This window comes from Mytilus californianus, unplaced genomic scaffold (assembly GCF_021869535.1).
Source record: "Mytilus californianus isolate M0D057914Y unplaced genomic scaffold, xbMytCali1.0.p SCAF_2, whole genome shotgun sequence".
Classification (NCBI taxonomy): domain Eukaryota; kingdom Metazoa; phylum Mollusca; class Bivalvia; order Mytilida; family Mytilidae; genus Mytilus; species Mytilus californianus.
In genome coordinates, this window is record NW_026262668.1 from 107,248,011 (window position 1) to 107,275,984 (window position 27,974).

General features: G+C 31.2%; 1 protein-coding gene across 1 annotated transcript; it reads left to right on the forward strand.

Annotated features, from left to right (window-relative positions):
* The first annotated feature begins 338 nt into the window (after nt 1–338).
* On the forward strand, nt 339–27,913 carry LOC127730678 (probable sodium/potassium/calcium exchanger CG1090). Its single transcript, XM_052239193.1, has 9 exons — nt 339–701; nt 11,749–11,934; nt 15,993–16,076; nt 16,972–17,075; nt 19,269–19,369; nt 21,088–21,380; nt 23,610–23,825; nt 25,464–25,565; nt 26,784–27,913. Exons 1-9 carry the CDS (start codon nt 548–550, stop codon nt 27,107–27,109), a joined length of 1,566 nt encoding a protein of 521 aa, XP_052095153.1. The 5' UTR covers nt 339–547; the 3' UTR covers nt 27,110–27,913.
* Nucleotides 27,914–27,974: the final 61 nt, after the last annotated feature.

Below are 27,974 nucleotides of genomic sequence, written 5' to 3' on the forward strand. Positions count from 1 at the left end.
TAAAATATATAAAAATCTTTTTATCAAATAAATTAATATCTTTTGTTGTCTTCAATGTGATTGAATGCTTTAGTTCATTTTTTATAAATATGAAAATAATCAAAGTGAAGATATTCATATCATTGAGGCTCAGCGGGGGAATTAGCTCATGTTTCAATGACAAATATCGTTTTAATATTTGTTAGTAAAATTACTAACTTATCGGGAACGTTTCTTGTGAGGAATATTAAGCCAATGTTATCATTATGTATCTATATTAACAGATAGATATAAAATAATCCTATAAAAAACCTCAATAACAATAGTAGCAACCTGTCGTGCTATATTTTTACAACTTGTGCGCCGTTTTCAATTATTGTTATAGCATGCAAACCTTTATGTCAGTGAATTAATTAAATAAAACGATGATAAAATTGTAATAACACATGATCTTGCACTGAGATGTTTCTATTATCAACCGGGTACAATGTGTATCAGATGATAACATTCTATATTTATATGGATGATAATTCTTATAGTAATTATATGATTTGTGAAGAAACGGAAAATGAAAAGATATCACTGTAAAAGGCATGGACGTTATTTAAAACTTGGGATTTTAGTGATTCTCTATACACTTGTTGTTTTGGGCACCCTTGTTTATAGGGCTAGTGGTGGTCAGCCTAATACACATCAACGGCATAAGAGGGATTTATCAGAAGGTAACTATAGATGTTGTATATTCTGTGTATTATACATTAAGTTTACCCAAGTTACCTAATAGACAAGATTCGTGATGGTCAGTCCTTATCAGATACCCTGCGTTTGGAAATCTTTTACACAACAATCAAACAATTTTATACCTACCACATATAACATATATATAACATTTATAAGATAGATTCAATTAAGCCACACAGATCATCGGTGGTTTTTAAATAGTGGGTGTACTAAAGCTCTTTTTCAATACAAGACGAGCGGTGGTCAGATATTGTTAGGTAACTATCGTAGATAATGTAAGAAATGACAAGAAATTTAAAGTTTTGCACATGCGGTAAACATTTCTCGAAAGGTGTCGTCAAAAGATTAAATAATAAATATATAACTTATGTTTCTATAGTTTTTTTGGATGTCTTCAACGGTTAAACAGGGACAATAGTACTGGACCACACTGGTATCTTCTAGACATATTGAAGAATGCATTAAAATATTATCCCTGATGTGATTCAATTACACTTTTTATGACTTGACTTATATTAATGTATAACTCTTCACGTCCCTATTCAGGATAGTAGCTGCCGGTTTCTTACTTATTCTCTTCATCCCGGATGGGACATAAGGCTATCACAAGCTTATTCCATTCTTCCCTGTCCTTTACCACATGCTCAGTTTGCCCTGGGCTGTAGCAAATCTAATGTAACTCGGCCACCACATTTCTCCTACATCTTGTACGAGGACGGCCTGGTGTCCAGTTGAGAGCTACTTTTGATGTTCTTCCAATTTACATAGCCATCTTTAAAGTCCTTGCTTTATCTCATCTGTGATGTTATAATTTTAATTGATAAAGATTTTCTGAATTTTGCGGAGACAGGTGTGGAATACGTTTACCTTCTATATGTTACTTTGAATAATTCGCCAGCATTTTGATTCAAACAACAGAACTGATTGTACATTGCTGTTAATGTTTTTTTTAGCTAGGTGTTAATGATAATGTTAATAGACTTCCAGATGGGCTGTAGTAGTTGCCGGTTCCTTAATGTTATTTTTGTTCATGTATTATGGTCAATGCGTTGTGGTAAAACATGAAATCATACCAAATGAAAGCTTATTATTGTCACATTAACCTATAATGTTTTTTTGGTTATTTACCCAATGTTATTGATATAACGGAATTATAAGCAACTGTTATACAAGTTGGAGGTTTGGCTAGCTATAAAACCAGGATTAATCCATCATTTTCGGAAAATGCCCGTACCAAGTCAGGAATATGATAGTTGCTTTTCACTTGTTCCGTTGATTGATAGCGTTTGGTTTTGTCAGTTTTTATGGACTTTCCTTTTTTAAATTTGCCTTTGAGTTCAGTATTTTTTTTTACACCTTTTGTACAGGCGGATTCGTTTTGTCCTTATAGTAAATGTTGTTTGATTCATAGAAAATTTCCAATTTCAGCTGTAAATATTTTATTGAAGTTAAATGGATAATACTGAGACTAAACTCCTCTGAAACAAACAGAAAACACATAACATAATTTACATATATCAGTCGTCCCATAATGAATTCAATGTCTTGTATTCTAATGTAAGCTTTGATAAAGTAAATTTAAATTTATCATGAGTAATCCTAATATCAAGTTATAATTCATGTTACGTTTAAATATACATTCATTTAACTATAATTATAAAGTAAAAGCTGTAGAATAAACTAACGCCTTCTGGTTTGATGGAAAATCAGGATTTCCCCTGAATTTTTGTAAGGTAGGACTTCCCATGCACTACATCATACTGTACATAAATGATATTTTATTGAAGATTAATTGTTATATTGACCTCAAAAACCGCAAAATGTAATATCGAAGTGTATAACCTGAAGCAATAAATCTAAGGAAAAACACATGAAAAGTCTTATTCTGTGATTATTGTTTGTCAAATAATGAAATAAAATCAAACTATAATTGAATTAAATCAAAGCATGAACTTTGAATACTGCAAACAGTTTTACAATGGTACAAATACAAAATATTGTGCTTTGTTTGAGGAGGGGGTCAAGAATGAAAATAAGAATAATATCTATTTCTGTTATGCCATACAAAGACCCTGTTGTTACCAGTTATTGATGGTATGATGCCTATCAATGTATAAACCAGATACAATTTTCGTAAAGAAAAATATAATCATGGTGAATATATATTACATGCAGTTAAGGTAGGGGTTTTGGAAAGTAAAAGAAGAGAAAATGAGGGTGGGTAAAAACTTTGACGGTAAGATGCAGAAAGACTGAGTTTTTAGCGAAGGTAATTATGAAATACGCAACTGCTTAGACTTTTTTAATATCAAAAACTTGCATAAAAATGATCCGTTTTTCGTTAGAACGTTTTGGAAAAAAGTGTTATTTTTTTTTATTGGGTCTTAGAATTTCATGTTTATTTTTTTAAGTTTATCTAATGTAATAAATATAATGTATATATCATAATCCTCAATTTGCATACTCAGATTAGAAAAAAAATATTGTTTACCGGCTTCAGCATTTGATTGTTTTTTCGTCGTGTCAAAGCATTTGAACAAGTTTTGTCTATTGTTATGTATTGTATCTGCATTTATTACATGTGAAAGTAACAATGTAGTGACCACAGTCCAGTATAAAATTGGGATAAGCTTGTTTAAACTGGATAAGATATTTGAGATGACATCATTTGTACGTGTATACATGTATAACAAACGTAAACATGTTGCCAACTAGGTGCAGAGAAAAAGAATTAAATTGAGACACGCATTTTAAAAGTCAGAAGGTTACTTCAAAAGTTTCAGGCGTCTCCGATATTCAAAATTCTGTATAGCAGCATCCTTTAAATGTCTTTAATAAAAATAAGGAGATGTGGTATGATTGCCAATGAGACAACTATCCACTTGTCTTTTTGTGTCGTTTGGTTTCCATCTCGTGAATCTGTACTTTAAATCTCCGTTTATTCATGACTAATGTAATGGCCTTGTCAGAGTATTTCAAGCACTGTTTTTATAGGGCAGAAACAGTTATTCGTTAATCTAAACAACGAAAAAATGTTTTATAACATGGTCTGTAAATATGAACATCAAAGAAGACAAAATATGATGAATTCTTTTTTCGGCAATCTGTGGAAATGATGTTTATACAGTCTAAGATTTGTTTCGTTGATACAAATGGAAACACTTTTTTTAAAATGAAAAGCTAGTTTTTTTCAAATGAATAATTTTTAAAAAAGTTCAACCTAAACTTTAGCAAAAACAAAAATCTATATAACAAATATCATATTCTTATTCCTCTGACAAACCCTATCTAGTGATATTATATTCCATCTGTTGACTTCTGATCAAAACTTTTACAATTTTCCTGTTCATTTTCATTCTGAATAACCAAAGAGTCAGAAATGTTCACAGGCTGATGAAAGGTGGCTTGTGAAAAAAGTATTACCAAATTTTTGTTAATACTTTTTTTCACAAGCCAGGTATTTACCGAACTCCAAGGTAAATAAAAAAAGGGAAGTATTTGATGGAACATAAAAACCGAGTGCTACAGTATGTAAGCTCTGATTTTTGACACATTTGTCCCCTTTTTCCATTCAAGTGCCGAATTTATTTTAAATAATAATCAAAACTTTAAACTATGATATGCAATACGTTCTTTACTGATGTTCAGTTAGAATAAAACAATATATACCCACCTTGAGCTTGAAACATTGTGTTGTTGGCATTATATGTAATGTAAGTTTTCTGCGAGTATCGGACCGCACCACATTTTCCCATACAGACTTTCGAACGATTCATGTCATGTAAAAAGATGAAGTCAAATTAAAAAAAAATAAATCTATTATTCAGGCAATGTGTGCTTTATCATAACATATATTTGCATATTGCCAAAGGGCAAATTATTTTTTCTTTGGGACATTCATTTTTAGTTCTGGCTCGATACGTTAGGCCGCAGGAATAAAGACCATCGGACTATGTTAACATATCGTTATTTAGATGAAATTAACATTGAAAAGTCTCACATATTGTTTTTCAACACTGCATAAACGCCCTAAATTTGTAGTGTTGAAAAAAATAGGAAGTAATTTTTAACTAATTTTTTCACTTGTAAGACTTTTAGGTTTGGTAATATATTTTTTCAAGAACTATATTCAATATATTCCTTTGAATTTGACAATTAGGCTCTGACTATTTTTATTACTCTGTAATAAGGCATTGTGCCAAACTTTAAGTTCATGTGACAGAGAATCTACGTCATTATTTACAATCTTATTTGTCTCTTTGTTAGGTCTTAAGATCTCTCACTACAACCAATTTCACTCCGCTAATGATTAAAATTAAAAAGAGACAAATGCATATCAGTTTTGAAAAAAAGTAAACAGAACAGACATGAAATGTTTGAATTATATGTTCAACCCACCATTTTTTTCTTAAAATGTCCTGTACCAAGTCAGGAAAAAGGCTATTGTTATCTTATAGTTCGTTTCTGTATGTGTTGCATTTAAGTGTTTCTGTTGTGTCTTTGTTCTCCTCTTATATTTGATGTGTTTCCCTCAGTTTTAGTTTGTAACCCGGATTTGTTTTTTCTCAATCGATTTATGAATTTCGAACAGCGGTATACTACTGTTGCCTTTATTTCCGTAATGAGAACACAATTATAGTACTTTTTCGTTTACAAACTGAAGTACAACACAACTGCAAATTGCTTTATTTTGATTAGTTTAATATTTTGATTAATCCAATTATTTTATTTAATGATTGAATAACTTTGATTCTAATGAATAGTAAGGCAACAACTGCCCTTTCCAGCGCCTGACCTTGAAGATCCTTTTATCTTGATGACAGTTCATTTATCATTATCGTTTTAAAGATATTTCAAGTATTTCATACACAGTTTAAATCATTAACGGATAATCTGTAAAAAAGCGTTTTTATTGATTTCAGAGGTTTTCCTGTCGGATCTGTCCTCTGTGGCCATTGCACGTTCGTGTCTTAACACCTGTTCGCGTGCTAAGATCACAAGGAAGACTTCTAAGGGTCATTGTGACCTTACTGCTACCTAAACCAGTTTTGTATTTGAATATCGCTTATCCATTTATGTCCAATAAACAAACTATTATGCAGTTATTTATGTCTAATATGATTCTTGTGACTTTTAGTTCACAATATAAGACATATAATACATGTAAATTGAATGTATGTCTACTGTTATCATCTTTATATTCGTCTCAAACAAGTTAATATTTGATGAAGAAAAGAAGCACTGATAAAACACTTTGATTAATCAAGATATATGTGTTCAGCATACTGTAACCAACTAGCATTCCGTGAGCGATTTATGTTCTCGCATTTCGCGAGTAGAAAAATAACCCGAATATAAATCGTCGCAAATATGTAAAACTTGGATCTTTTCTTTTTTAACTATATCAAGTAGATTTGAAAATCACGAAATTGAATCGCGAAGTGGGCTAGAAAGAGCCAAACGCGAAATAAAGCATCCGCGAAAATAAGTTGATTTACAGTAAATGCGCTTTGCATATACCAAAGTTATTTTAAATACGAAAAAGGAATAATATTTTTTCAATTTTCTGGAACCCAACGGTTGACAGGAGTATAAGTTGTTATCATTCATGGACTTCTCCAATCCAGCATCCCTTGCTATAGTCTAAAGAGTAGTATCCGTTTGACAGTTCGGGATGTATAAATTTGCAGCCACATCCGACATGAATGGGAACGTTAAATCACATGTTGCGTCTATGTGGAAAATGTCACGCTCTCTGCATGTTAAATAAACTGCAAGAACTCTTTGAGGAGTTCGTAGGTGGCAGTGCTTTGGATTATTGTTGATAGGCGCAAACCTTCACAAGTAATCTCGTACACAATATAGATATGACAAAAGCCTTAACCCGCAACACACTTGTACTATCTTTGTTAAATACATCTTGTTGCAAATTCTCTTTTTCAGTTAAGCCTTTGCTCATATCTAAATGTTTAATGACAAAATCTCAAAATGAGATTATTCTGTCAGTGTGTTTTTTAAATTGCACTATAAAATGCAAGAAGTTTGAGGCCTTGAGGCAAATATGTAAGACAACATCCAAAAATATAAATACTAATATCCGACATACTGATGTCTTGTGAACATCTGAAGGATTTCATTTGGAAGATTTATTATACTTTTGATTTTCGAATTCAAGTGGCCTTTTCGTGCCTTTTCATAAAAATACCTACAAAATAATAACCAAGTTCTGGCCACGTATGTTTTACTACAATATTAATTCATTACTCATATTCCTGCTTGTATGACCCAACAATTGTTCGTTTTAGGATGAAAAATAACATTCACCTGTAATTTACCTGTAAAAAAATCGGTGCAAATGAAAAAATAATCGGCGCAAATGAAAGAAAAAATCGGCGCAAATGAAATGCAGATCGGCGTAAATGCAAAACGCCGGTAAATTATTGTCCAAACTGTCACAGAGAATAAATTGACTAAATGAATTTCCGAGTCCTTTGTCCAAGATTATGACACTTAATCTGTGTAAAACACTTATGTCTAAATTTACGACAAAGTTCAAAATAATAAAATATGGAAAGAATATATATAAAATATGAAAAGATAGACATACACTTGAAATAATAAAATGTTCTTTGAAAACTAATTTCACATTCCACAGTCCAAATAGTCCGGTCATATATGTATGATATGGACAAGCTTCAGACAATGAAATGATATTATAAAAGAGGTATAACTTTTAATCACGTTTATCTGATATTGAATTACAGGAAGTGGAGTTGACGAATATGAGACAACAATATCCCGAATATCGTGGAAATGAAAATATGGTAATGGTAAAGCTTTCGAAGAAATTATTAAGTAAAATTTCATTGAAAATGGTTAATTCCGTCTATTTCATTTACAGTAATTCTAAATGGTATTTATTTTTAATCAATCTGATGCATTACTCTACCATATTTTGATTTTTTGATTTCTTATTATTCATTGTACTTACAGTTTAAGGATGTATTCTTCTGACGTTACAGTCTCGTTGAAATCTCGTTCTGGAATTATTTCCAAAATATGTGATACAAGTGGAAAATATCAATGAATCTAAAAAATGTTATAATCAAACTTAACTCTGTGAAAAAATTGTGTATTTACAATGAGTAGTTTTTGTGTAATCAATTTTTTCAAATTTTATTACCAATCAAGTCATTCTTTTTAGCCAAAATTTTGAGAAAATGGGTGAGGGGTACAAGAAATGATTTTACCAGAAACATGTACATCCCATATCACTTTTTTCTTTTCAAATTTCTTAGATATGTATTTTTTCAATCATTTATAACAAAGAAGTTGAAATAATATGCATTTTGTTCTTAAAACAGAGAAAAATCACAAATTTACAAAATTGACAGCATGGTTAATTTGACACAAACAAGCATCAAAATATGATAAAACTTTCTTATATTAACACCTACCTATAGTTTTTTAAGTTAAATTTATTCAGATTGGTCCACTTCATCTTTATTGAAAGTATGAAAAAAAGTTTGATTGTGGAACTGTGATTTTTTTCACAATAATAGCCCAAAAAAAGGTAAAAATTGATGAAAAATAGGAAAATCATCAAAATTGGATACTTTCAAAGGGCCGTAGCAAAAAAAGAAGTGCACCACCATATGATTTTTTCTTCATCAATTATTTTTTTACAGTCATATACTGTAAACCAACTAATTTTCGCGAGCGATTTATTTTCGCGATTTTCGCGAGTAGAAAAATAACGCGAATATAAATCGTCGCGAATATATAAAACTTGGATTTTTCCGTATTTAACTACATCAAGTAAATGTGAGAATCGCGAAATTGAATCGCCGTGAAATGGACTAGAAAGGGTTAATCGCGAAATAAAGTATCCGCGAAAATAAGTTGCTTTACAGTAAACCCAAAAATCAGGTTAAGAAAAAAAGTTTAATTCTAGAAATTTTTGGCTCCTCAGAGGTGTACATCCTTAAAAAACAAAATTGAAATTGCAAAATAAAATCACTTTAGGATCTTCTCGGTCTCTTTAGAATGAAGTAGAATTTAATTATCTATTGTTTTAGATTTATTACTTCAACTACTTTCGTCAATTTTGTAGTCGAGTTATTAAACGACAGGAACACCAACGGCGAAAAAAGAACGTCAGGAGCACCTAAGTTCAACTTAAGTTTAAGGAGTTCTTGTTGCTTTTTGCTTTAGTTTTCTGCTCAATACTATATGATGAGATACAGTCTTTATTATTAAAAAAATCACATTAGGCAACAGGGAAAATATTCCTCAATTTCCGGAAATGACCAAATGCCTTAAATTTTAAGGCTTTTGGGGTTTGCTTTGTCTTTGTCTCTATGTAATATTTAATACATAATTGCACACATTTCCGGTAACACCCACACACACGATGATATTATTTTTTGATATTTTCACCTTGATATTTATCACGTCAATGTTATCATTATAATATTTTTGCTACCTTCATTAAAAATGTATTCCTATCTGTCTCTGGAGAAAACTTACAATGAAAACTACCAAAAGGAAATATGTTGATAAATATTAAGAGTTTTTTATAAGCATGTACTGAAATACATAATGCATATTTTATATCTAAAAGCCTTTAAAGGGGTACCATTTAGAAAAATTTTACATGTCTCTAAAATCTGTATTTAAGTTGTTTTTGGACACTATGATCTTCCATAAATAAACGCAATTAAGGTACTGTTTATTAAAAATATAAATAATTTTCAAATATTTCTTTAAATATCTATTCTTCAAATATCTAAAAATCCGAATATTTTCATTAACATATCACTCCTGTTAATGAGTCTTTAGTTAATTCTGTTTTAAGAAAAAAAAAAATGAAATAAGTTATGACTAATTTTTATTTATCATATTTAAGGATTGTTATATAGTAAAATACAAAAATTTATAAAATGTATGTAAAGATAAGTTAAAGATTGATTAATGAAAAAATTGAGCCCAAAACGAGGATTAAAAACGAATGAGTTATAATTACAATTGCGATTGTCAATTATATTGAATAAATGTGATATTATAAATATTTTACCTATAGCAAAACGAAAATTGTTGTATTTGGAAATGGATGGCAACCAATAAATGTCCATTTTTCCTACGACGAAAAAGCTACAAAATGTCAATTCTTATATATATATATCTGGGTATGTTGTTTTATTCTAATGGAAAGTTCTTACAGACCCAGAGAATTGTGTCGATTCAGGGATAACGAGCTTTATCTTCATTGTAAAACTCAGTTAATATTTTGTACTTGTTGATGAAGCAACAACTTGAACTATTTGACAGTATGGTGGCATCTGTTCTTAATTATGGTTTGGAAATAATTATGAGGTTTCCATCGAGGAAAAGAGGTTGAGATAATTCATAACCATTTGTGTTGCAACATTTTAAAGGCTGGCACAACTGTGCCATTTTGTTAAGTGTGTTATGAGAAAATTTAGAATTCTCAAATACTGGTTGACTATTGTTATTAATAATAGAATAACAAATCAGCATATACAATGCTGGTAAGCATCTGTAGAAAAGCGTGCAAAACTTAGAATTTATACGAATATAAAGTAAGTAATTAGGTTTTAAGGTTATTTAGATAACTTTTATAATTCACACTTTTTAACTAAATTGCGTAGCGGTACACTAAAGCTGAACCTTGAAACAGGAAGATATACTGACATGGCTAGAAAATTACGATTCTGCAAATGTTGTAATATGCAGTGCGTTGCATTGGTATACTTCTCATTAGTATGCCCGGCCTATAGACTTATAGCATCTGTTTTTTGCCAAAACTTTATTGTTCTTGACCCAAACACCACTGAATTACAGTTTATATTATTAAAAATTATTAACACCTGTTTCACTAATAAAGAAATTGTAAACTATAATTACATAAAATCAGCATGGTCAATCAGATCACACGTTGCTTGTTTTCTTATGCATTTTATGTATTGCTATCTGATGTTTATCATTTGTCTTGTTGTAAATATATATCCGTAAAGTGGATTATGCTATAAATTTCCCAATCAACTACATTGAATAATTCTTATCGTTAACAGTTCTTAGTTCTTAACGTTAAAAAATACGTGCCCTCGAGAATATCTTAAACTATTTTCTGACGCGGAATACCATACCAAAATAAAAAAAAGTTTGAGTCAGAATTACAAGGTAAGAGTTCGAAATCAGATATATATATATATGAATCGATATTTACTTCATTTTTTTAAATACACATTCTTTAAACAATAATTCATTTCTAGCCTCCTCCACCAAGTGATACAGAGGTGCCCATGATGACAAGGACTTAATGATAAAGATTCAATTGACTCTATTTTAATTCAGGTCGGATATATTAATGCGTCTTCGGATATATCGATAATCCAACAAGAAATGACCATCCTTTATAATCAAGAGATATTTTTGCAAATACATTTATTGGAAATGAAGAACATATTTTAGAAAAAAAACATGTATTGAATATATAAGATCTTAAATACAATGGATTATCTGGTCTGCTTTTAATTAAAACTGGACAGGCAAATAGTACGTACAAACATACAAAATATAATCACATCATGTTTGTAGATAACTTAAATTTCAAATAATAATGAAACTTTGACCATTAGATTTCTCTCTTTCCCGTTATTTACCTACAGTCTTCCTGATTGGAATTGAATGAATGGAATCAGAACCAAAGAGCTATATAAAAAGGCGTACAGTAAGATTTTAAATACGCAATTTCCTATATTTTCATCTGGAAATAACTCTAAGTAATGCAAATGTAGACAGTTGCTCATTGTTTTAGGTCACACGGTAACGTATACCTGTTTACATCCTCGTCATTTAGTCTCTGGTGGATAAGTGTCTCATTGGCAATCATTCCACACCTTCTTATTTCTATATAGTTATTCCACACCTTTTTATTTCTAAATAGTTATTTTTCATCAAAGTTTGGGGATAATTGAACTATATCTTTCAAATTATCTTTGACAGACGATGAAAACAATACGGATTGCATCCCAAGATCTGTGGACAATTTTCCAGGGAATTTCTTCACATTGGAACAGACACAAGATGGCGGAGTATTTCTCCACATTTTTATTGCCCTGTATTTGTTTGGTGCACTGGCAATTGTTTGTGACGACTATTTCGTGGCCTCCCTAGAAGTAATTTGTGACGGTAAGTTTTCTTCCTCAGAAATTTAATATTTGAATACTAACTATCTGTATAAGATATTTTGAAATAACTTTTCTTTTCAATAATATTTGATAACATTAAATGAACAGCATAACTCTATATCACAGAACAATCAGCATCAACATACGAGACATACAACAAGAATCGGAAGACGAAATATGATTGGAAAATGTGGATAATCTAATTTAACCCAGACATCTCTTGGCCAACCACAGCGCTGGTTATAACTGACTTTCTAATGTTGTATATCGTACTGTAAAACACATACTAATATCAAACTCTAAAGATATTTAAATGATTTAATTAATCTTTATATAGTGTGTGCTTTGGTTGATTCCATTCAATTGTTCAAAAACGTGTTCGAAGTACGCCGTTTATCTTTTACCACACATTTTTATAATATACAAAGTTAAAGTATTGTCGACGTTTCATTGCTGTTTTTGTATTTCCTTGAAAGATATGACATGTGATCAATTCTTGTTGATTTTTTTTTTTTTATTAAAGTAAAAATAATAATAATAAACAGTGAATTGTAATCATAAAAGACACACACATTATGTATAGATGCATGCAAAATATACATTGGTAGAAAGTTTGTCGAATATCTATGGTTATGATGATTTACTTCATCATTATGGTAAATAAACTTATTTTGTGTACCAAAGATATGAAAGTCGAGATAACCTTTTAATATACATACACTGAACATGTAGATAAAAATGGTTAATTTGTAATAACATTTTGTGGATAAAATAAAACAACACACACACACACACACACACGAGAAAATGAGCTTTGTGTTCTCAAACTTAAAGACGTGATGCAAGTTGTGAAACCAAGCACAGGAATAAGCAACTTATTTAAAGCTGAAATTCACTGCAAGAGGTACTCAGAAATAAAGGCGCTGAATCTCTATCACATACTAATGGCTCGACATTGAGCTGCCCTCAAGGAGTGGGAATAAAAATAAATGAAATAAATACAAATGAACTTATTAGTTATAGTGAAATTTGTATTTATTAGATAGAGCCATTGTTGTTTTGTACATAAAGTTTTGCAAGTTGAAATAAATCTATTTGTATTATCAAAAAAAAAATGCTGAACCAGTATATATTATTGTTTAGGGGCCAGCTGAAGCTCGCTTCCGGATGCGAGATGTTGGTGCCCTTGACCTGTTTTCTGCTCTTTGGTCGGGTTGTTGTCTCTTTGACACATTTCCCGTTTCCATTATCAATTTTATTAAAAAGATATTACTAGATTACTTTGACGTATTAAAATCAATAACATCTTCATTGATTTCGGCGATGTTATTTTCCTACAAACGATTAAAATTATGAGGGGTGTAAATTTTGAAATGATCCTTGTGTCATTTGTTTGAACGCATTCAAAAATTAGAACAGCACGTTATAAATTTCATGCGTTCGAAGCGCTTTTTCTGGAATTACCTTCACCAGGAACGATCAAAGACCAAAAAGGACTTAAAAAAATAGCCAAAAACATCTAAGGTCAACTTTGCTTGAGGGAGTTGAAACCTTGGTTTCTTTATTATTTAAAAAATCATAAACGGACAATTTCGAAAAGGTTTGTTATAAATCATTTCAGTACCGAAGCACTTACTACTGAGCTGATGATACCCTCGGGGACTGATAGTCCACCAGCAGAGGTATCGACTCAGTGCTATAAAAAACTGAAACCAACACGTTATAAATTTCATGCGTCCGAAGCGTTTTTCTTGATTTACCTTCGCCAGGAACGCTCAAAGCCGAATATTTGAAAGCCAAGGATGTATAAGAACGGTTATAATTAAAGAAAATGGAAAGAAGTTAAACCTAGTCCTTACTTTAAGGGGGTACCCAACACTATGACTAAAATAGATTTGGCCCGTTTAAATTTCACAAAATGTTTACAAAATATTAATTTGATCTGTTGACAAAAATATAAAAAATTCAAGAAATTTGAACCACACAATTTACAGACGCGTAATTTCATTGGATATTTAGCAGTTTGACATACACTAATTTCGATCTTTGAGAAGCTTGATTTTTCTACACTCTAATAGCTTGTGATCAAACTATTCAGCTGATTTCAGCTGAAATGATCGGCCCATAAATGTTCTGCACCCCCATAATCGTATGTTAAATAAACGATGTACTTCTTATAATATAATAAGTATAAAAATACTTATTACGGTTAAACTTACAACTTTTAACAGGAAAAGTGATTTCCGGTTTTCATATTTATATTGATTTTGTCTTTCTGATTTCCAACTTACCTAAATACATATAACATGAAGATAGAGAAAAAATGAACGTATGTGGTACTCAAATTTAACCCTTAAATCTTTGTTGAAAACTACTGTGTCAATACCTCTGTTAAGGGATGTTTTATCCGCGCGGACATACCAAACCCAGTAGTCAGCACTCCTCTGTTGACATGACATATCATTGATGTGGTCATTTTCTGTATATTTCTGTTAAAAAAAATGAGAAAAATCATTCGAAACTTTTAGGTTTTTCTACTGTCAGACATAGACAGCCTTGAGTAGACTTGCCACAACTTTGGGAATTTAAAGGTTTCAATTCTCTTTAACTTCGTAATTGGTCATGTACTTTTTATATGAGCGTCACAAATGAGTCTTACTTAGACTAAGCGCGCAATTAGTGTACTAAATTATATACCCGGTACATTTGAGGACTTTTGAAACCACTTGGTGATGATCCTGCTAAGGCACGTTTCGTCATCTTGGATATACCAGTCAAATAATGGACACTCCTTTTTTATATGAAGTCATCTATAATAAATTTATTATCCATACAATGTTAAAATCATCAAAGATGCACTTAGAAATTTTCGGAATAACTTTTTACAATTTCGGTTTTTTCAGAACTCTTCAAATTCGTAATTGATTTTTGTCTCGATATAACAGATGTTTTATACAAATCAGTTCTGGGTTTTAATGGATCGGTGCTTTTGATTTGTATCGTTTGTACACTGTGCTCTGGATTAAATGTAGATTTTTATTTCCTTTTAAATCACAAAGAAAGAGAACTACTTGTTTTCAACATAAGAATATTTCCTCATACCTACCGATAACATATAATATTAGGCTAGGGATTTTTCATTATTCTGGCCACAAGCATAACGGAAGTGACATTCTCTATATCTCTAATGAAGTTCAATTGGTGTCATTAAATGTTATTACAATCACTGGGTGACACCTTAATTAAAAGTATCTCCAGACCAGTAGAATTTGAATTTAAGACACGTAGCTCCCTAATGTATATCTCTGATTCCTGTCCGGATTTGACTATATTTTTGCTACTTTTTCAACGTTCAGACTTCTATTAGTTTCGGTTTTTCAAATCTGAAGAGCTACACATTAATTGATAAATGCGCATCTGTTTCAGTAAAATCAGGAGAGTTAAATGTTATTACACGATTTTTTATTGGTCGTATATATTTGGTTGTGCAATTTATATGGTAAACATATCAATTAAATTGCACGCAATAACAGGAAGACGTATTCTGTTTGCTTCTGATATATTGCTTCATTTAATCTTATATAGATTAAAAAAGTCAAAGGTAATACTACATAATAATAGATAATAGAAACTATACAAACAGAGTGTAAATAGTTACAGGTTCCAGAAATGACAGAAAAAAACAAACTTAACAAACGAATATAATTTGAAATGAAATATATGCTGAATCATTTAATTCTTTTTTTTATTTCAGTATTTGCATCTGATATATTGTATGTTTTGCATTTTTTGTTTGAATTAACATGTACAGCGCCTTAGAGTAATTTTGTTTCTTTGATATAGAGCGCTTTATATATTTTCATTATTATTTTATTATTATAACATAGACCAGAAGTTGCGATACCGGTGTTATTAATTACGTTGGCTTTGTATTGAACTTCTCATAAATAGGAAGCCATTTAAAAATATTCTGTTGAGGACATTTTAACATCGATAAATTAGTGTTGCCGTTAATTTATTACATATGAAATTATTAACAATGCTTATAATCTATTTTAGAATTAAATTTGAAAGAGGATGTGGCTGGTGCCACTTTCATGGCAGCAGGAAGTTCTGCACCAGAATTCTTCACAGCATTGATAGGTAATATGCTTAATAGTTCAAATTTGGGTTTACTGCCGTAATCATAAAGTAAGATTTTAAGGTGAAGATAAGAAAATACACCAATGCTTCTTTTTGTTCGATTTGAATTGCATACGCAAACGGCGAAAGATACCAAAAGGACTTTCAAAACTCATAAATAGAAGAGATACTAGAACCTCGTGGCAAAAAAAACCCAAAAACAGAAGACGTAAAATAACAAACAAGTACACAAAACACTACATAGAAAACTGAAGACTGAGCAACACGAACCACACAAGAACATTGGAATAATCTCGGATGCTACAGAAGGAAAAACAGATCCTGCAACACCAGTGGCACCAATCATCTTGCTCAACTTGGAAACGCAGGATTCTAACTCAAAATAATTAATGTAACTGCTTTGGTCTGAAATGTTATTGGAATTTCTTAAAATAGGTATTCATTTGTACAATAATACATTCAAAACGTAAAATTTTAAAGATAAATAATGACCATAGTGTCATTTACGCAGCTTTTTCATAGTTTTTAATAATCATTTAAAGTTGACTTCTTGATTAAATTACATCAAATGTTGAAAATACAATTAAGCGTAAAGTTGTCACGCTGTAAAGACATAAAAAGCGCGTTCTTTCAACAGTTGTCTCTGCGACTACAGTTGTAGAATGTTTAAAACAACAACACCAACAAAAAAACGAAGTCGGTGACACTTTGATTATCTTATACCAACAACTTCTGATTTTGAAGGGAAATATATGGACTCGTAATGCAAGTGATGTCGGTCATTTATCCTTTTTTTTATTTCTAAGATTTAAGTCAAGACCTGAAATGAGAATAACCAGGATGTTGAAGCTTAAATATGCCTTAAAATTGTACTCATTTAACTTTTTCCTTGTAGGCGTATTTATTTCAAAGAGCGACGTCGGAGTTGGTACAATTGTTGGATCGGCAGTCTTTAATATTCTGTTCATTGTTGGAGTTTGTGCTTTATTCTCTGGAATGGTTTGTTATCCGAAAGTTAAATGATAGACCTCAATATCATTAAAAAAATTGATTTCCATAAACACCATCAATAAAAGACGATCATATTCGAGATATAGTGCGGGATAGGGTTTAAACTTTTGGTTGAGTTCGAATTAAATGTTGATTAAACGCTTTAACTAAACTTCAGATAATGTCTTCGAATACTGTTCGACTTACTGTTTGAGCTACAACTCGGCTATGTTTAATCTAAATCAATTCCATTAATATCAAGCTTAAGTTGAATTAATCATCTCAATTGCAGTTACATATTATTTTTAAGGGCTAAATATTGAGTTCAAAAACGAGTTAATGTTTCATTAAGTTAAATTTGATTTAAAATCGGATTACAGTTACACATTTCGTTTTTTTTTGGATTACATATCGAATTAATATTCGTGTTCCATCTATCGTGTGCATGATTACGTAATACCGTAGCTGTTATTCAAAACAAAACTTTTGTTCTAAAATAGCTCGTATATGTATACAAGCATAATAGTTAAAATTTTTGAGTCATGATCAACTTTATTTTGTTGAGTCAATATTGCCATGAAAAATAGCAATGGCAAACCATATCAAATTCATCGAGTGTAAGGCATTTAAAAAACTTTTAGTTTTTAATATGTAATAATAGTGAAATTAAAAATAGAATATATTATTTGCGGTTATGTCTGCCTGTGTGTAGTGACAACTGTAAATTATACCTTGTCCTTCGGATTTCATATGATTAAGAAATATCAGGCGTTAGAATATTTATTAAATTGCCTAGAATATCAACCTAACAATGTTAGAGTAGATCTGATTCTTTACTTCCTTCTCGGGCGGGGTGGGAACCTGTACTTTTCACTTCTCACTTCTACGAAAACACCGCCTAGCATTGCACAGACGCCTTATCCCTTCCTCTAACTATAGCTGATAAAAATCATCTTTCGTTTCGGGAGGTGTTGTATCTATAAAAATTTAACATCTTAGTTCTGATATGTATAATAACGTGGAAATGTCATTCAAAAATCGTTTGTCAAGTAAAAGGATATGATTATTTCTCCGTGTCAGAATCGAAAAGGTCATGAAACTTTGGTGAATTTGAATATATAAATTATATTCTTTAAAAAAATATTTCGACAATGTTACATTTATCCGTGCAATAAATAAATATTATTCAATATAATACATTGTTATTTAAAATTTTGCATCAAAGGTCATTCAACATGCATTCGTTTCCAGATAAAAAGTTAATACATGTAAATTTAATCCCGATAGATTACGCATAATTTTTTTTTTTTTATTTGTTAATATCGCATATATTTTATTGTATTCTTCTGAAGTATTTGAAAATAAAGGAAAACTCCGAGAAAAATTAACATTCATTTCTACAAATAACTAACTAATTTTTCTTAAAATGTTCTGTACCAAGTCAGGAATATGACAGTTGTTATCAAATAGTCCGTTTATATGTATGTTGGCGTTGTTTTTGTTGCAGTTCAGTGTTTCTGTCGTTCCGTTGTTTTCCTCTTATAGTTGACGTGTTTCCCTCGGTTTTAGTTTGTAATCCGTATTTGTTTTCTCTTTATCGATTTATGACTTTTGAACAGCGGTAAACTACTGTTACCTTTAACTAGCGAAATAATAACACAAGACTGTATGATGCATGGGGTAACTGAGAATGACATTTTAATAAGTGATTTATAAGTATTCAATTGAGGAATAACACCACTAATTCATAGCCCCCTTGCTTTCTATGTTAAATTCTGCAACTTCAAGCATGCATAGCTAGTTCGTCTTACGTTTAAATAAAGTGATAATCATTTCATGTCACAACTTTACCTTATCCTGACTTGTGCTAAAAAAATCAAGTTTTTAAGTTTTCATTTGAAAGCAAAATTATCCAAATATTTTATTTTTTGACAAAGTTACCGCTATGCATAGGACCTATTTTGTTTAAAATATGTACTACTTTCTTGTATGTTCTTTCTGACCGGGCCAAATTAGTGTTCTATACCTTTGAGACAATGCTCGATTACCTTTTCGCCGTCTAAGGCGTTAGTCCCTTACTTTTGCTTTGAAACTGCAGCGTTGGAGCATAAACGGGCTTTTGATACTACTTTTATATATCTGGAATTCAAAACGTAGATTGAACATGCAATGTTTGTTATCATCATTCGTTATATTTTTAAGGTAGTTAATCTAACATGGTGGCCAATGTTACGAGACTGTGTATATTATATCGTAGCTGTTGCAACTCTAGTGATTGTCATACAAAACGGCAAAGTGTACTGGTAAGGTTAATTTTTCAAACATGTTTATATATATTTTTCGGAAAAAAAAATATTATCACTTACAAAAATGCACTGAAGACTTATTAAAAATATTTATATATATTATTAATTAAAACAATGTAAATTATATCGACTGGTAAAACATAAATCTGTTTTATTATTCATATCTTACATAACTCTATGAAAGTTGGAATTCTAGTTAGAAAAGTTAAAGACAATTGAAATAGTCTAATTGTTGCTAGAGGGAATCATTAGCCTATTTGTGAATGTTTCGCTATTACTTTCATTTATTGCAAACATATTTCATTTTCTCTTGAAATAGTGTGGAAACATTTGACTTGTCTACCCTAAGAAACACAAGTATTCCCCACTCCAAACTCAAAAACAAATTAAAAACATCAGTCTTAAACTGTTTACAAAAATGGTAGATACAAATATCTTGTTTTAAGGATAGACAATTCATATTTTGTAAATGACCAGTCTGATTCAAACCAAAAAAAAAAAAAATACTCTGAAACTGATATTATCAAGATGCTGGATTTATTGATTGACAACATATTTGTTTCGTTAGGAGGACGAACTTTTCAACAAACAATTCGCATTCCCATGGGAACCAACTGTGCTCCTCTTCTTGCCGACATGTTTCTTTATTCATATAAGACATACTCCATACAGGAACTTCTTTGGAAGAATAAAAAAAAAAAGCGAGCATTCCGCTATATAGATGATTTCCTCTCACTATATAATTCAAAGACTATGTAAATACATGTATCCCATCGAACTTGAAATAAAGGATACGACAGATACAATTAACTGTGCCTCATGTTTTGACTTACATCTACAAATTTGCAATGAAGGTCGGTTGAAAAAAAACTTTACGACAAAAGAGATGATTTCAGCTTTCCAACTTTCCATTTCTATGTAGCATCATTCCAGCAGCAGCGCCTGCATATGGAGTTTATATTTCATAGTTGATACGATATTCAGGAGCTGCATTTTCTATCAAGAATTCATTGATAGAGGGTTGCTGTTACAGGGAAGCTATTAAACCAAGGGTAACAAGTGGTCTAGTTGAAGTCATCCCCTCTATAATTTTATGGACGTCACCATGAATTAGAAATGTCTTCTTTTGGACCACATAAATTAAGACACTAATACTAAGTGGTATAAATGGAACCATTAGGTTGGCATATTATACCATCTTTTTCGCCAGGAGGATCGCTTGTGTGATTTTGGGCGACTGTTTTATCTTTGTTGTCTGCCAAATTTGACTTGCAAAAAAAGAACATTTTCAGTGGTGGGAAATTTTATCGGAATACTATGTCTTTAGTGTAACGTTGTATAAACCAGTTTTGCGTCACATGATAACAATAAAATCAAATCGCGTGAGAGAAAATTTGAATAAAGACATAGCCAAAAATTAACTGTTGAATCAGTTTTTAAAGAAATATTTTTTTTTGTTTTGAAATAAAAAAGAAGACATGATTTACAATTTATGTAATTTTAAAACCTTGACAGTAGATGCTTCTGGGACTTTTCTGAACGCGCCAAAGTGATTTACCTGCAACATATAAAGCGTTAAATTGAGAAACTATTTCTAATGAATGATTAAAAAGTTTTCACACTACAATTTAATTACATTTTACACAAAAATGAAAGACTTACCAAAAAAACACAAACAACTCACAATTGAATGTTCCTCAATCTTTAATTTACAGGTATGAGGCTTTGATTATGTTTTTATTGTATCTTGGCTACATTCTTATAATGTACTGGAATAAAGATCTCGAAGATTATTTTGAAAGACTTTATCGAAAACTCCGACATATTCCGGAAGACCCTCCATCACAAAATGAAACTCAGTCATTGACAGGTTCACAAAAGATAAGCAATGGTGTGTATAATACTTCTAAAGATTCAGTGAAAGATGTTGAGGACGCCAAAAATGACGAGGCAGAAACATCATTTACAGGAACACATGAGAGTGTTCCGCACGAAGGACATAAAGATAGTAAGATTGATTAGTTCTTTATTTTGAAAAAAAAGCAATATATATACATTGTCGGAAATGTAAAAATTATTTGTACGAGCTTTAGAAACAGGACGAAAAGCGAGTTTCTCCGGGCTATTTTCCTGTTTCGTAATGAGTACAACTAAAATTGAGAATGGAAATGGGGAATATGTCAAAGAGACAAGAACCCGACCAAAGAGCAGACAACGGCCGAAGGCCACCAATGGGTCTTCAATGCAGCGAGAAAATCCCGCACACGGAGGTGGTCCTCAGCTGGCCCCTCAATAAAATTGTGTGCTAGTTCAGTGAAAATGGACGTCACACTAAACTCCAAAACATATAAATGAACTAAAATTAAAAAACATACAAGACCAGAGGCTCCTGACTTGGGACAGGCGCAAAAGTGCGGCGGGGTTAAACATGTTTTGTGAGATCTCAACCCTCCCCCTATACCTCTGGTCAATGTAGAAAAAAGAAACACATAGCAATATTAACTACATTTTATATCTGACAATGTATATATATTGTTTTTGTCCTGCAATTTAGCGTTAGTTGTTTAAATCCAAATCATTGTCTCTGATTTTTCAAAGAAATCGACATAGTTAAAACGCAGACCGCAAAGAGGACCCCAAAATGAACTGTTATGCAAAAAGAAATAGCCACATTACCGCTTGCTCAATATAGAAGTTGGGTAACAGATTTTATTTGTACAAGAACAAATAAAGCTAAATTTTATTTATGAACCTGTTATTTGTACAATAGTTGCTGATTGAAAGATAAATGATGAGATGTAATTAATTATCACACATATTCTATCGAAAAATGATAATTGAATATTAATTTTATTAAATGGGGAAGTATATTACATATAATGAAAAAAATAGAAGCTTCACACGAGGTCCAAAGCAAAACTAACAACTTTTGTTGAAAAGAAATGTGATATGCATTTCACATTTAATTATAATTTGAACTCTGAACAAAATGAATTATAATAAAACTAAATTTTTACATTTTTTAAAAAGTTCTTGCTCCTTTCATAAAAATAAAATTTGTACAAAATGTTGATTTTTTGGAGTGAATTAAATTGTTTCGATAAAAAGCTGATAAAACATATAAAGATAAAAAAAAAGGCAAAACTGGACGAGGAACAAAATGAGCAGTGCACAAAAGAGATAAAGTCCACAATTCTAAACGATATCTAAAGTTTTATAACAGCAAATTGCAATAAAAATATGCATAAGTTCATGCCATTACCGAAGTACTGGCTACTGGGCTGGTGATATATTCAGGGATTATCAGTCAACCAGCAAATGTATCTATCAATAGGTAGTATTAACATTAATGGTTCTAAATGTACATCCTCAGACTCGCATTTCGACAACTATTGTATTTTAAGTGATGCTATAGGCCAAAATACTTGAAAATCCAAAACCTACTACAGACTTTGAGGAACGTATGAAACCCTGAAAAAAAGAAAAAGTTCAGAGTAAATTAAAAACCTTTAAAAAAATTTGTTATACTACATTTTAGAATTATTTTGTATATTTTTCAGTACAACATTGTCTTTCAAGTATACAATCCTGGCAATTAATTTGCGAAGTTTTGTAATTCAAAAACTATCAATTAGATCTAATGTCTATAATCTAGATAATTTAGACAAAATAAATAATCGTTCCTGCTGCGAATGAATTGAACGTATCAAAATGTCATATGGTAAGCAACTTTGATTACGATAATGAAATCTAATGCATGTTAAACTGTACTTTATTGACCTCAGTATATAAGTATATAAAATAAGGAGATGTGGTATAAACTGTCCATTAACGTCCAAATGCTATGGATTTAAGCTAAGTTTGGTCACCGTACTGTCTTCAACAATCTAGCAAAACCCATACCGTATATCCTACTTTGAAATGTCCTGACATGACAAATATCGAATCAGTTCAAACGAGGAAAAAAGTCCTGATACGCATTTTGCTGTACTCATTAATATTTATTTTATAAAGTTCTCCTTTACAAGAGATGTATCCATATCCCTAACATATGATTAATAAGTATCCAACCAAATCTTATCAACTTTGCATAAAACGACCCTGTGATAATTGTTGCTGGTTTAATGAGTAACACAAGAAAGCACAGCAACACATATTAAACAAATTTAGTTGAGTTAACATTCACACTACATCTCCTTTTTTTCACATGTTATAATACATTGTAAAATTCTTGAAGGTAAAGAATATGAATCACCATGGCTGATACCGATATCTTTTCCTGCTCGTATTCTCTGGGTAACCATGCTACCGGTAAAGGCATTACTGTATATAAGTATACCAGACTGTAGGCTACCCGGGCGATGGAGGAAGATGTACCCTTTGACTTTTATAATGTCAGTGGTGTGGATTGCAGGTTTCTCATATATAATGGTTTGGATGATTACAATAGCAGGTAATCTTGAAAAAGTATTAGATAATCAAAAATGTATTTAACACAAAAACATTTTCATAAATATTCAGAAAGCAATGTAGGCATGAGATTGCCTAAAATGTATTTCCAAATTACTCCTGTAAAGAAAGTTTAATTACGCCAATTATTGAACTCGTTTACTCGGCTTGCTGGTATTATGGACCTTTAGTATAAATTCATAAAAAATCTGACAAGAAATGTACCTATGAAAATGCTCACAAGACCGGACGCACGGTATATTACTATGGCCTTCGCACCGCTATGTTGCCTGGAACAATAACATATCAGTTTTGCGTCAACAAATTACCCGCCTTTTCGTTATCGTATGATATTTTGAAGAAAAAATCACGAAAAAGACTTCATTAAGTTAAGTAATGTTCATGTCACAGAAAACCACCAGCAAGCAAAAACTCAAAATTTTATTTATGTCCAAGGAACAATTAAAAACTGAATATCAATATAACAGATTGCTTAACACATTATGCACACAAGCTTTAAAAACTGGAGGTACATATGGTATTTACGATATTGCTCCATAATTTGTGATGTCCTAGGAGGTCTAATTTCGGAGAGAGGGAGGCTGAAAAGGGGTGTGTCTGTGCTAGTCCTGTCAAACCCTTCGTCCGATTGCCTGTATGTCTATTGATAAATTTGTCAATGCGAAATGTCCTACAGTTAGATAGGTATAGGACAAATCTTAACACAATCACTTCATTTACTGTTGCTTCATCAAATATTAATTGATACATTTCATTTTATGTGTAACGAATAATGTTTCGAGTAAATTTCTTATATGAAAAACGAATGATATGATATCCGTATCCACGAAAAATTAAGAAGACCAAATATGTTAAACGCTTTGACATGAAAATGGATAACTCATGCTTTAGTGTCGTAAAGATGAATTAAACGTATTAACTATAAAGTTTTTATTCATGGAGAAATGATTATTCATAGTTTTGAACTTGTTCTATCCAACTGTGTTGTTAACGACATTTGTCGAAGAGTTTCTTTTTAAAGGTATTTTCCGCAAAATTTTTACCAATGAAATGATTTTTAAAATGTTCATATCAGTATTGTTGATAATTAAACATCCTCTCAAAACTATTGTACATGATCAGATAAGCAGAAACATCAAAACATTTATTTTTATAGATTGTTAAAAATTGATTGTTTATAAAATATTTCAAGAATGTTTGTAAACAATATGTATCGCATGGTTCTATGAAACTGATAGCTGGTTTAAAACGGCAAAAGACAAAATTGAAATAGTATGTGTACATGAAATTGATAACGAATTAGATATTGTGTTTATTGCACTAGCGTCTAGATTGTTATTCTAATAAATAAATATATTCCAAACTACTATTTGAATCCTTAATAGTCTCTCTGGGTACCAATGCTTATGTATAGATATTTTTATATATTTATATACCTTTTGGTTTTGCCATTTGAAATTGTTACATTGCTTTGAATCAGATTTCCCGTATTATACTGTGTAGCGACATTTAGTTGCCAATAAAACTTGTAAAGTTGATTTAATATGATTAAATACAAAGTCCACCAGAACACATGTAAAATACACAAAAGAATCATGTCACTATGTTGTTACTATTTCAGGAGATTCCTTAGGCATTGCAGATACCGTCATGGGGTTAACGATTTTAGCAGCAGGAACAAGTGTCCCCGACTGTTTGTCCAGTTTGTTTGTATCCAGAGATGGTAAGCTGAAATTAAAATCGATTTACTAGTAGCCGTTCGTTGAATGACTGATAGTCATTTTTTTTATGACGGGGCTTGTAATATGAAAAAGCTAAAACTACTCTTGTATCAAGTTGAAATATTCCAATCAAGTCACAAAATCTGAGGGAATCGCATGAACTCCCAAAAAAAAGCGATACTGGTTAAATATACATGGTAAGCGTCTCCTGTGATGAACCCAGATTAGGTAGAACAGACAGATAATCAAAAAGATCGCTTCTTACAGGTTTTACAAAAAGTACAAGTTAAAATATTTCCACCTTTTGCATATATATCCTTGACTTATTTGAACCTTTATAATCTGGTAATATGATCACTGGTTTCAGATTCTGTACTTACTTCCTATTCTAAATGAAACATTTAAAAATGTTATAGAAATTCATCAAAGATATCAGGCTTATAAACAGATCTCGGGCGTTTGGTGACGACACAAGTATGCCTTCTTATCTTATCAGTTTGTTGTTGACATCAAAAGGAATGATATTGATGTCACTCCTGGTTTTTCTCCGGAAGGGGCTATTCGTTACTGTAACTGTCATAATATGACAGGTGCAAAATTTTAAATGTCAAAAGAATATTTTGAAAATAAATCAGTTTGTTCTTATCACATGAGCGTTTCAAAATATCTATGACAAACGTGATGATTTTAACTATCCAATTTTCAACCTCCAATTTCTCAGCAATAACAATACTCTCTGCCTCATCGTATGGCGGCGTGTACATACATGTTCACACTATACACAACACATGTCCCAACAGAGTTATGAGGAAGCACGACTGAAATCAACACTGCACAACATTAACGGTCACAATCACGAATTGGGTGACTGATACGATATGTCTGTGTTTCAATTCACTAGAGACATATTTCCTCAGTCTTACTTCTTTAGATATCAGAATCGTCGTCTAATCTGTAATTTAACCCAATATGTTGTATTTTTGATTCAGACATTTTGACTGATTGTGGATTCGCAAGGCGTGTAGTGCGTGCATGTCAGGAGGCGCGTGCCCATTGATTTGCTCCTTTAGGAGTTCGGGATTCCCACGGTATTTGTTTGTTACCTTTATTTTTCTTTTCATTGAGTTTTGAGATCTGAGCATCGGGAAACTAATGGTGCCTTATTTTAAAAGTAGTTGCTCCTTGTCTCTTAAATTCAGTATTATGATTCTTTTTTATAGGATTTGGTGATATGGCAGTTGCAAACTCCATTGGCAGTAATGTGTTTGATATATTGGTCTGCCTTGGTCTTCCTTGGCTGATTGAGACAGCGGCAGTTAATCATGGAGACTTCGTCAAAATAAGCAGTGAAGGACTAATCTATTCATCTATTACTCTATTATCAACAGTCATATTTTTATTGCTGGCCATGTTCTTTACAAAATGGACGTTAAGTAAACCTTTTGGGATCGTTTGTTTATCTGCATATGTAATTGTGATAACATTCTCTGTTTTATACGAACTGAACGTATTTGGTAATTTTGTTGCAGAAATTTGTCCAAGATAATGTTGAACACCACGTTTGTTGGCACTCTTGTATAAACATGTACAGTTAATCTGAAACGATATTTTTATATGATACATGGAAAGATTATAGACTGTAATTAATTTGTTCACCTAAGTTTATTACACAAATATCAAAAGAACACGTATTACAAGTTATAAAAAGTTATTTACACAACTATATCTCCATATCTCTACGAAATATTTTATTAAATATTATTGATGAATAGACGGTAGAATTCAAATTAAACGTACAACAAATACGAAAAGATTATTGAAAAGCAAATTCAATCTTCCTGAATATTAATATTAATATTAAACGGTGAGATGGAAGACCCTGTTATATGAAATAATCTGGGGAATGTCTCATACTGGTAGCCAAGGAGACACTACTGGAAATTCTGAATGTCACATTAATGAAAGTTCAGTTATTTCAATAAATACCCTGAATAAAGAAACATCAGACATACATTGAAATACAAGGCAAATGCCAGTAATTTACATGTCATGTTATGTCAAAAGGATGAATTAAATAAAATAATTGTATAGAAATATTACTGTTATATAGCACGAGAAATAAGTTGCATATTTCACCGTCACAAATGAATTAAGGTACAATCTTAATCAAATCTGCAATATCCTGTAAATTAACAATTATTCATTACGTATGCTAGAACAAAAATTAAATAAGGAAATTACAGCTGATTTTGTGTGACGATAAACTAAACCATGTTTGCAAATGCTTGACGTACCGAAAGTTTCCATTTTCTTTACTTGTTACATATTTGAATAAAATAACGAATATTTCTGTTGTCTTATGCATAACAAGAAAATGTAAGTCTTCAGGTGTCGAAATTCTTCATAAACAT